Genomic DNA, 12,420 nt, shown 5'->3' with positions numbered 1-12,420 from the left:
ACGTGTGTTGCCGACTTGTCGCCTCTTTGTTGAATGTGAACTGTCCTTCAACTTACATTAAGTTCATTCTATGATTTTGCACCTGAGCGTTCTGATAGGTATTACTCATTAACAACTTATTTGTAATTCAGATGTTATTTTGTGTATGCTTCAGTAAATCTATTTAAATCACTAGGTAACGCGATTACGAATACTGTCTGGTGTTTTGAAGTTATGTTTAAAACATTTAGATGTCGTACTTCTATTGTGGTTTATGTCTAGAAACTAATAAGCTCATAGGTATTAATTATGTACACAAGTGGGTTCAAACGTAAGCCTTAGTATATTTTGGAACTTATTCACTTGACACCAAAAGAGCGAAGAATGTGTATAACCTAGATCAACGCTTATCTAATTACTAAATAATATACTGCAGTGGCGCCTAGGTCAACTTGATCTTTAAACTTAATTGTGTTATTAGTTTGAGAGGCGAGATATATCTCGACTTTGCGAGAATATAGGTCTCAAATTAAGTAGTAATGAACTTTTATTAGCAATGTCAGTTGAATTGTTTATTTATTGACTTTAGAAATTATCAACTATATGCAATAAATAAGGTTCAAATAATACATACCTAAAGCGGGATTAAAAAAAGATTTCTCAGTAAATAATGTTAGTGGTGTGTGGTTACTGTATGTATATTACTTATACGTAATATATGCTATTGTGTTTATGGTGCATAACTCTAAATAAAAGCTTCTTTGAGCGAAGATTCACATACAGTTACTTATGAGCATAATATCATCCATCATTTTAACAACTGCGTCGACCAATGCATTAAGCTGGATCTAAGCTCACATACTTCGTCAAGCTAGTTACAGTACAGACGGGCCAAGTGCAACCATGCGAGAAACTGGCGAATCGATATAGAATTCTAAGTATTTTGTTGTATGTGGGGCAAGCGAGGCATCGGGCGTGTGTGTCTGTGGCTAAAGGCATACGGCCCACCGGCCATCATGAAAACCTCCCCGCGACGACCAATTACGAACGATTACCAATTACGAGGGTTCATACTTAGTACTATAAAACTAGATCGTCTAGACTTTCTTCTGTTGCTATGTTAGGTTAAAACTTGCATTTTGTACTCTAATACCCAGTTTATGGAAGGAAGAGATTTTAAAATAAAATTTTGACGCGTTGAAATTAAATGTCGACCGTCGAATGTTTCTTCTTTTGTTTTCTTATCACGTTGGTACCCATTAGATTTTGCATGAGTATATTAACTTTTAATCGAGGGTAGTACCTACCTAATACCAACGCATTTTTTTTCAAGATAAGTTTCTTGGTTTACTTGTGAAACTCACGCACGAGTACGATGGACGTTTCGATATCTCGTTTATGAGCGTCGCGCTGCGCAAATTAGTAAATATTTTAATTTATCTGAGCTAGCCATGAACTGGTCAAACCTTATATTCATTACTGGACTCATTGTTTATGATGAGGTTTACAATGAGAATAACAACTGAGATATTGTTTTGGTATGTATTTATATACCTTAATTTGTTAATAGCCTTGTTAATAGTTAATTACAAGACGTGTAATTTTACAGAGCTTGCATGATAGAGCCTCAATGTTAAAGCAATTCAGCTTTAATCTCAGTTTTATTAAAATTCTTGTCCAATTTAACTGGCCCAATTGGTTGCGAAATGAGAAATATAAGTTTAAATTTAAAAACATCAGCTGGATAAGGTTTTAAATATGACAATACAACACTGCAACAAACGCGTTCGCCATACCCACGTAGGTTAACTTTATATTACATGAACGGCAATAAATATTACTTTAACAGTGATAGGTTATAATTAAAGAAGAGTTATTTATAAAATGTTGCTCTAGTGAGTTATTTATGAATCTTAAAAATCATGCACGAACGAATGCAGCTCGGATACTAGCAAGCCGTGTCCACACTGACGAGAATTAGATTGCACATCGTATTCGAATACCAATTGTCGTAATCAACACTAATAACTACTTATTTGAAGTGCTATAAAAGCCATTGACAATTCGCAACAGGTTTGCGAAAGTCGAAATCCCGTTAAATTCCTATACCTGTTATGCATTCTTGCGAAATGCGAGGTCCGTTAAAATGGCAGCAAAGAAAATCACCGCATCTTAATACCGATACCTGTGGAGATCATATTAAGCTGTCACTGAGTGCAGTTAGGTGGTGAGGCGGAGGGCCGCCTCCTTGCGTGTCCGGTGCCTGCGGCGGCCGCGTAATGTTACGTAACGAGAGACAGTTACGTAAAGCCAATGTCAAGAGCGACGCGTCAACGTAGTGCTGCGCGGCGAGCGCCAGCCGCGCCGGCCAGCGCACGCCTGGGTCGACGACCGCGATACCAAACAAACTTCTTAAAGACAAAACTTGAACTTGAACAGAGATTTGAGGGGCCGATATAAGCAATGAGATTTAAAATATATCGACATGAGTAAATATTTGTTTTGGGTCAACAAACTCGAATGTTATTTTAAGTTTTGAGGTTTGTGAGGATATTGTAAGAATAGTAATGTTGTTGTGTACAGAGCACGCCCCCGCCTCTCGTGGACTGGTCCTGCGTGCCCACGCTGGTGTTGGCTGTGATTCTGGTGGTGGTGGCGGCCACGGCGCTGGCGGCGCGCACGGCTGACGGCAAGCAGAGCACGCGCCTGCCCGGCCCACAGCCGCTGCCCTTCCTTGGCACCAGATGGCTCTTCTGGAGCCGGTATAAGATGAATAAGCTCCATGAAGCTTATGAAGGTGAGATTAGAGAGAGGACATTGTTATAAACAAATAATGAAACTCTACAAACACAAAATTGGTGTAAGGCCGTGTCAGCCTGCTTGAGGTTGGTTGACTAGAATAAGCTAATATGGAGCTTACTATAGCAGAGTTACTTTTTGATTCTTTACTTTTTAATATCATAAATCGATGGTTACCGCAATCCGATAAGAAAATGAAAAGGTCCACTAATCAATATTCTAATGTGAGCAAAACTAAAGAACCGAACATCTGCCTGAACAACTATAGATAGTCAAGCTAGTTTGCAATGTGATACATACTCCATAACCATTGATATCAAGATAATATTTCGCATCATAAAATTAACGCCGCAAACATATTTAATTTAAAACGTGGGTTCGAAAGTGATAAAAATTCACATTTATCTAATCAAATTATTCAAAATTGGAAAATAACAGAAGGTAGCGATCATCGTGACGAATTTTTTAACAATTCAAAACATGATTGGCTATTATCGTTTATGGTCATATTTTTTAAAAGGATTGGCAATTTGATTATTGATTAAGGAGTGCAGTAAGAGCGATAATGACGCAGATTGCACATTTATGGCACCTATCATTGATTTCTTCGTAGGTCACAACATCAACAGCATTTCTATTTTATTTATTGCTCAAAATGTAAACTGTTTTGTACTTTGGGTAGGAACGCTTTTCTTTAAGTTGCAAATGCAGCGTCGAACTTAAATAGAGGCTTCAAAAATAAAAACCAACAGTATTTTCATTAGTCAGCTGGAGTTTTATGTGACTATTGTAGGAAAACAACTACATTTAAAAATACCTGACATAAAATAGTATCCGGTTCATTTCCATGACATTTTGTAAGTGAACAACAAGGTATGACGATTTGTTATTGCCTATGATTGCGCAAGAAAAACCTTTGGACTACCTACCTAAAGACAAATATGTTTATTTTAGGCTTTTGATTTTATATCTATCGACAGGAAAGCAAAAATACGTAAACATTTTACTATACAGAGAGCTATTAGTTGAGATTGTTACAGATATTATTTTGATGAGCAACCACCAAACAACCATAATTAGGTTACGAGAATAATACATATTAAATTAAGATAAATCACGGGCATAAATAGGTTGTCCTAGTTTTAAGAGACTCATTAATAGTTTAATTTATGTTTGTCCTACATAGATAAATGAAAATGAAGGTTTAGTGATGTAATAATGATAAAGGTACCTAGTGCACTTATTACGAGAAGGCAATCAAGTATCGTTCACTGGATAACGAAATAACTGAATAAAACTTTGAGGACTACAGATCTGCGAGTTGTCTTCTACTTCCTAAGGTCCATCTACTACATGAAGAAGGACCTAAGTTACAAACTTTGAGCAATTAAATGTTAATATAACTTTTGTAAACTGAGCTTTTGTTGCCAACCTTCGGTAGTAAAGCTAAAAGCTAGTTTACGGTCACAATGAGAGATTTGCACACAGACATGTTCAGGCGTTACGGGCCGGTATTCGTGGAGACGACTCCTGGGGGCGCTGCTGTGGTGTCGATCGCTGAGCGCGCGGCGCTAGAGGCTGTGCTGCGGGTAGGGTTGCCAACTTTTTTTACAAGAAAAAAAGTATATTCAGGTCTATGAAGATTATCAAACAGTATTTTAGAAAAACGAACAGTATTTTATTTATTTATTGCTTTAAATACATATTTTTTTGAGCTTCTCGCACAACGTATTAATTCACAATCTTTTTTAAAAATTTCATATGCCTCATCACAATTTATATCAAAGTTAAAATAAATGAGGAGCTCGTTTTTTATTAATTTGATGGATGCTCTGTTTCTATCATCCCGCCACTTAGCATTCATTACTGAAAAAACTCTTTCAGTAAATGCTGAGGTGGCGGGAACAGAAAGTAGATATGAGACTATTTTTGTAATGTTTTTAAATTCTTCTGCAGTGTTAACTAATAAATGGCTCCATTTTTGGCCAGTACTCATTTCAGTAAAATTTTTGTCTTCTGATATTTTCTCATAAATTACTTTAAAATTTGTTAATTCTGAATATAAATCATCCATACCAATATTGAGTCTATATAAATTTAGATTATCTATAATTTTCTCAAAATGATCAAATGTCACTGCAGACTTCAATGACAAACAGCTAATTAAAGAAAGCCAATTAGTCTGACTGAAATCGAACCATTTCTCTAAATACAAATTAGCCTTTTCAATAAAAAGTATAAAGTTATTAATAGTTCTATTAAAAACTTCTTGGGAAGACTCTCTAATGGTATTTAAAACTTTTTTTGTTTCATGGCCAAAATAATTATCATTTTTTCTTTGAATTAGCTCAGTCTTTAAACCAGTCATAGTGTTATAAACATCTAAAATTGTTACATCATTTCCTTCTAATTTCTTAATTGTTTTATTGAAAACATTTAATATATGACTAGCATACAGAAGGTAACTATAAATAACTTTATTTTTAACATTATCATCTAACATTAATAAATTTTGAATAACCATTGGACAGTCAACATCCAAATCAACAAAGTAATTACAAATTGGTATCCAATTAAGCAAAATTGTATCAATCGCTGGTAAAAGTGACAGCCAACGAGTTCCTATGTGTCGTTTTATTTCATGAAACTCTCCTTCAGCAAGTGCTACAAATCTTTTTAATTCTTCTCTTCTGCATGCTGACACAGAAAAATGGCTATAGATTTTTAATATAATGTTCTCAATGTCATAATTTAAACAATTCATAGCATGTTTCACTGAATTGTGTACAATATGGGCATGACAATTTCCTTTTATTAAATCTGGAATAACCTCTAAAATGTTTGTATATAATGAATGATTATGTCCAAAATTTGCATTAGTATTGTCAGCGCTAAAACCAGATATTTGACTGAAAGGAAGTTCCAAAGACTCTAAGGAGTTTTTAATTGCTGAAAACATACCATTGGCAGATTCATCTGGATTTTCATAAAAATCAATTAATTTTTGTTGTATTCCACTTTTAGGGGTAAAATATTGAACTACCAGAGGAAACAATTTAATATTTTTTTTATTGGAGGCATCAGTTTGCAGACAGTAAAATACATTGTCTTTATTTAACTGATCAATAACAGACTGCAAGGAATGTGGGCCAAGAACTTCGGTCACTAATGCCTCCATTTTTGTCCTAGCCAATCGTAAGTTAGTGGCTGTTTTGGAATCAACATAGATAATCTTATTTAATTTGATACTACAGTCCTGGCTATTGTATGATAAATTATGCTTGACAGTATGGTATGTCATCGCTAACTCAGCCGCTGCTAACTTGGTATCTTCATTAGAAGACAAGCCTGATGTAGAAGCAGAAGTTTTAGGAAAAAACTTTTGTAACAATCCACTAGATTTTCTCATTTCCATTTTTGCTTGGTGTTTTTTGCTGGTCAAGTGTTGTTTAACCTAAAAAAACGGAAACGAAATATAGTAAAATAGTTACCTAAAATATCTTATTATTTAAGCAAAAATTGATAAGTGGAAATCAAGCAAGATGCAAACGAAAGTTCCGAACCTGCCCAACACCTGCGTGAGAAATTGTAAATGTTAAAGCACACATTTTGCATTTAGCATTATATTCGCACAGTGGATCACTCGTTAACCAGTCATATTGGCATTCCCATTCGTGCTTATATTTTTGCTTTACCTTCGATAGTTTGGCTTTCTTTCTTGGCGTTGTAGGAGTAGTGTCACTATCACTTTCCATCTTTTGTACACTAAGCTTATCACTACAGGGTTCACTCCACACAAAAAAACGGTTAAATATTGATAACGAACTTAACGTAGTAGTAATTGTAACATACACGAATGACATGACACTGACAGTCTTGAATATTTGTCACTGACAGTGACAGTAGGCACACTGACAGTGACAGATTCGTTCAGAAACTTAGTGTGATTTGATTTGTTTTTAGCTGCAGCAGTGAGCGCGCAGTGAGCGCCCTCTGTCTGACAAAAAAAATTTTTGAGCGTCTGCTTCGATGCTGAAAACAGTATTTTTGTATACTTTTTTTTTGTAAAACAGTAAAAAGTATAATTTAGTGAAAAACAGTATAATACTGTTTAAAACAGTATAGTTGGCAACCCTAGCTGCGGGCGCCCGCTAAGCGCCCCTACCGCCCCCCCACCGAGATCGTGCAGACCTACCGCAGGAGCAGACCCGATAGATACGCCTCCACTGGACTAGTCAACGAGTGAGTAGTAATCTTTGAACTATGACACAAACAGTACAATACAGTTAGGTACATGAAATTAAGATGACAGATGTTTTCAGTGGTTCGTGAGATCGTAACGAAATTGAGGAGAACATGTTTTTTAAATATCAAACAAATGGGAAGTAAATGTAAAACGCTAGCAATATTTTGCATAATTCGGGCATTATTTTTAGGTTGAATTTTAGCCGACTAAATTACTTGAAAGCTAGACGAAATCCAATCCATTTAACAAATATGATTACAACACACTATGCCTACCGGTAAACAAGTTGTTTTTGTCTATTTTAAATACCTACCAATTAGCGATTATGGACACTAGACATAAAAATGGATATCGACAGGCTAAGCGATTAGTCATGAGCACGTGTGTGGTCGTCAAATTTCAATAAGCAACTTAAGTCACAAGGTAAAACAATTTATTGAAAATCTTTATCGTTATGCACGTTTTGAGACGAAACAATTTTAAGATAACGCCAATCATCTCATATTTGTGAGTAATTGACATGAATACCTAGTTACGACTAAATAGGTTATCTTCATAAGTAAGCATTCATTCACAACGGGTGGTTTGACCTCGGGCCCAACTATAGCAACACCATTGTCTGTCCCGTGTTCGTGATCTTTTGGCAACACTTTTGTACTTGCCAGTCACGTAGATTTTAAATAAAACTGCGCAGTTCCTTTGGCACTATAGTTTCATGACGATGCAATGTAACTATTTCCTGTCTAAGCGAAATAGGTTTTTCTAAATATTATCGGCAGTCCATCACGATATGCTCCGATGCTATATTGGTAGGCACTATTGATTAGAATCTTATTTAATGTTTCTTTTCAAATCGTTTTCAATAAAACAAGATACGATCTTCAACTACACTTGAAACAAAGCATGCTTCAAATAAAGCGTCTATTAAGATATTATCCGTTTAAAATTATGAGGAGTGTCTTTAATAGTTCTTAGAAAATGTGTTCCTGACGAACTTATGATTTGAAGGTAAATGTTTAAACAAGGACGTTTTATGTAAAGGAAATGACAGCCGTGCCTAACTTTTATTGCTTAATAGCGAGTATACAATTTATAAAATGATCACGTTTATTTGGCAAATGGAGCTTTCAAGGCCCGTGTAACAATTGCAATAAATCATATAGATAGCTTAGTGTATAGTGAACCTATATGTGACTGGGTTATATTTAAATAGTCAGTACAAGTCACATGGTCAAGGCTAGAAGAACCTTGTCTATTTCTCGGAACAGGTTTTTGCCGAGTTCGACCCAGATTGCATCTACAGGGTAAACAGTAGAATATCGGGTTCATTCTGTTTTTTTCGATTGTTTAAATTATAATCCTTACTATTATTATAAATGTGAAAGTGTGGATGTTTGTTACTCAATCGCGCAACAACGGCTTAACAGATTTGAATGAAATTTGGCATGCATATAGCCATTGACATGGAAACATAGGCCTTTTAACCCGATTTTTGAAATAGTTCCCGAGGGAACATTGAAAAGGTGTTTAAAAGCTATAAGATCACTAAGGGGATGTATTCCCATGGAAACGGGGACCACCGAACGCTGTAAACTGAAGTCCACGCAGACGGAGTCGCGGGCAACAGCTACTTTAATATATTTTGAGTATTAGTAAAGCAGCAAAGAAACAGCTATGACAGAATAATTTTATTACTATCGATGTTTATCAAAACTATAGGCCAATATGCAAGAGAGCTCTACCAGCTCCCCCTGACGAGATTAACGTATCTCTTCAATATCTTTTTTGTGTTTTCAGGCAAGGTGAAAAATGGCATCATCTTCGTCGTCATTTGACAGCGGAGTTGACGAGTCCCAACACCATGCAAGGCTTTTTACCAGAGCTGAACAATATCTGTGACGACTTCCTAGACTTGTTGGACTCCTGTCGCCGCAGCGATGGAACCGTGACTGGATTTGATCAACTGACCAATAGAATGGGATTGGAGTGTAAGTCGTTTGTGTTGCTTTACTATGTACCTACTGTTCCTAGGATTGCGGCGTATCAGAACTGGTAGAGCTTTCGGAGAACTTAGAACGGACACTTTTTATTGTTAGGTAGTTGGAAACTAAACTACTTAACCAATTTCCAAAAAGGTGTGCATGTTTTACAGCCTGTAAAAATGTTTTTTACAAGCTGTATATATGTATATAAGTATTATAAAGTGCTTGTTTGGTACCGGATTAAGCTCTTGGTATTTTGCACCGGAAGCAAAAAGATAAGCAGTAGAACGAAGTCCTTTGTGACATTCATCAGAAGTTCATTCCTATAACAGATCCAGTTCATGACAACATAATCATGTATTTATCGGACAACATTGAAATAACGAACACAAACATAGAAATTACTATTGTTCAGGAAATTTGATAATTTTATTAAAATATAAGCCTTGTTTGCATCAAACAACTGCATCCTATATCACTCAAATTGTCAACTGTCGCGTAAGTTCATGTGCGTATATATGGGTCTTAAATAGATTCAGAAAGTTGAGATAATAGTGACGAGAAAATGACGTCCGTCGAGATAAGAATGTAGGTCATAATGTAGTAGAAAATAACGTTAGATGGGTAGCGTAGTTGCGCGCACGTCGCTAGGAATGCAACAATAAACATCAGAAATGCATTATGAAATTGTACACTGCGCCACAGATTACATACTCGCATTCTGTGCTGAGTGGTTCAGCACAATGTTATCAGCTAATGAGCGGAAGTTATGTCGTTTATCTCACTTAAATGTTCTTTCAGCTTATGTTTTTCTTGACACGCGTCTAGTTTTTGTTACTGTTAGCGTCTGTAGCTTAAAAATAATTACATTAGGTAACTTACTGGTGTATTTTTGGTCGAATGTAATAACTTAATGAATTAATTACATCTTGGTGCTGGCCAACTGGCTAAGTTAGATCGAGCTAATTATCAACTTTGCGAGAGGCGCTCTTTTCAGCATCATAATTTTAAGTGGGACTATCCTAGCTGCTTTCTGGAAGTTACTCCACAGTATCGAGGTTTAGTTTATGCAATACTAAATCTTCACAATTATATTAATTATTGAATACAATAGAGTTGTGTTAACCTCAATTAGACCCTTTATTCTTATGTCATTTAAAATGAAGGTTATTTATCTAGAATTTTATGTCGTGAGAACGTTTATTTATTGGCTGCTGACCTGCATAGTCGAGAGTCGAGACAGTCTGTCAGTGTCTAGGACATATTTATAAGAATAGAGAATTCATATTGTAAATTGTTTCAAGTTAGTGGTTTATAGGTAGATAATTATAATCGTAGAGTTTTCTAAATAATATAGGTTGTAACAGCATCTATAAAAATATTTTGTTTGAGAAATGTAAGTCATACGAGAAGAAATATCTACAGGTAGAGCATAATTTTGCCAGCGACTGTACAGTATGTAATTGGGTTTACCTCTGGATACGAATACGCGATTACAGTCATAGTTGGAAATGAGCGTGTCTGATTGCGGCAGCTCGCACCCAGGACCAATTACTTCGAGTATGTAGCTTCGTCTATAAGGGGTACTGGTTTTATGATTGTTAATGAATGTTTTCAGCGGTATGTGGCCTTATGTTGGGCTCAAGGCTTGGCTTTTTGGAGCGGTGGATGTCGGGGAGAGCGGCGACCCTGGCGGCCGCCGTCAAGGCTCACTTCAGGGCCCAGAGGGACTCTTACTACGGAGCACCGCTGTGGAAGTTCGCACCCACAACACTCTACAGAACATTCGTCAAGAGCGAGGAGACTATTCATACGTGAGTTAGTTCGCAGTTTAAAATAAATGAATCACTTGCCTTTGCATTAATTAGTTCCGTTAATGGCTGATTGATTTATCGGTCATATATCACAGCTGACAGTGTTTGTTATAAGACAATAATACGCTTTAACCCTCAATGTGAGATGATATAAATGGTTATTTACAGAAATTATACCCTAGGTAGGTATGCAGTTCAAGTTCAAATTGAGTAGGTATTAAAGTTCCTTAGATCATGCAAGTGTTTCTCAAGGAGTCTCTGATATTACTGGTGATCTCTTTTACAAGGGTCAGGTGCGTAGTATCGTTATCTTACGACATGTATGAATGTATTAACCTTAAGAAACATATCTATGTCGTCTTTGTAAGAATATTTGTATTCCTAATCTGAGGGCCCTCTTAAAGTAGTTGTGGAAAAGAGACGCCGCTCTATGTGTATTACTCTGTCTCACTCCTACAGCTGTCATAATGTTACTTTAGGGCGTGCTGGTAGACCCCCATTTAAATTTACTGCGAAGAATATTTTGCGCACTGTTGGCTCTATCTTCATCTCTTATGGCATCATAACCCAAAATATGGCTGATGATTTGGCCGATTAAAAAAAAGACATTAGTCTACAAGAGCATTGGCCTTGACCGATTGTTCTGACTAGTAGGTATGTGCATGGTCCAAGGTCAGGAAGCATTCGCGGTGGTCGCACGAGATCACTGTCTGGCGGTGTGATACACATATGAGTAATAAATGACAACAAAAACCCGCAGCTCCGAGAATTATAACGCGATATCATTATTTTAAATTGGTTAAGATTGTGCTATTTTTAAAACCTATAATTATAAAATCTGTTTGTTCTATTTCAGTAAAGAGTGTATATTCGTGGTCTGAAATTTAATATGGGTGGAAGTAGATTTTTATAAGGTCCGCGTACCTGAGTATAGATTGCAATCTGTACAACCTTTTTCTCCATGTCGAAAAGTCGTTTTTTTGTGATCTAGGTAACGTGTATAACATTAGCAACATAAATAACCGTAAAATGTACATGAAAAAAGCTTTTCCTCCTCCATTCGTCTGAATTATCTGCCCTAAATGGAACAGTGAAATCCTGACTTAACAGTTTGCAAAACTGAATTCCTTAACCACCAACAAAAATATATATATTTACGTAAAAACACTCGTATTTCACCTGTTTAATGTTCCGGGACGACTATTACGTCCAACTAGCTCAGTTAGTAGGCAATTAGTATAATACAATACTTTTAAGAAGAATATTGCAAAATTTTAGATAGGCAAGTACGCCACAACGGCAATTAAATTTCACGTTAGCACAGGCGGATTCAACAAGTTTTTACCTACGTCTGCGAAAAATTATGGCCTATTTTGCCTCTCGAGCTAACGCAGCCTATAGGGAAGTATGCCTCTGGACATAGGGCAACCAATCAAAACACATTAGACATGCATTCAAAAATAATAATACCATAATTGTTGGCAGGATAGTATCGGAGCTTATGGAAGAGGCGAAGATCAAGAAACAAGGTTCTGCCAATGATGACGGCATGAGAGAGATTTTTCTGAGGATCCTGGAGAACCCCGCGCTCGACAACAGG

The 12,420-nt window shown here is 36.3% G+C and overlaps 1 protein-coding gene across 1 annotated transcript; it reads left to right on the top strand.

Annotated features, from left to right (window-relative positions):
• Positions 1–2,562: 2,562 nt before the first annotated feature.
• On the top strand, positions 2,563–12,417 carry LOC113508193 (ecdysone 20-monooxygenase-like; the record flags this gene model as incomplete). The annotated part of the gene is given in 6 exon segments (XM_026891149.1): positions 2,563–2,776; positions 4,267–4,367; positions 6,923–7,020; positions 8,822–9,012; positions 10,625–10,820; positions 12,306–12,417. Coding segments are annotated over 6 exon segments (912 nt in total), but the record flags the coding sequence as incomplete, so codon positions are not given.
• Positions 12,418–12,420: the final 3 nt, after the last annotated feature.

The sequence above is a fragment of the Trichoplusia ni genome, unplaced genomic scaffold (genome assembly GCF_003590095.1).
Source record: "Trichoplusia ni isolate ovarian cell line Hi5 unplaced genomic scaffold, tn1 tig00004083, whole genome shotgun sequence".
Taxonomy (NCBI): Eukaryota; Metazoa; Arthropoda; class Insecta; order Lepidoptera; family Noctuidae; genus Trichoplusia; species Trichoplusia ni.
This window is presented reverse-complemented; position numbering and strand designations above follow the sequence as displayed.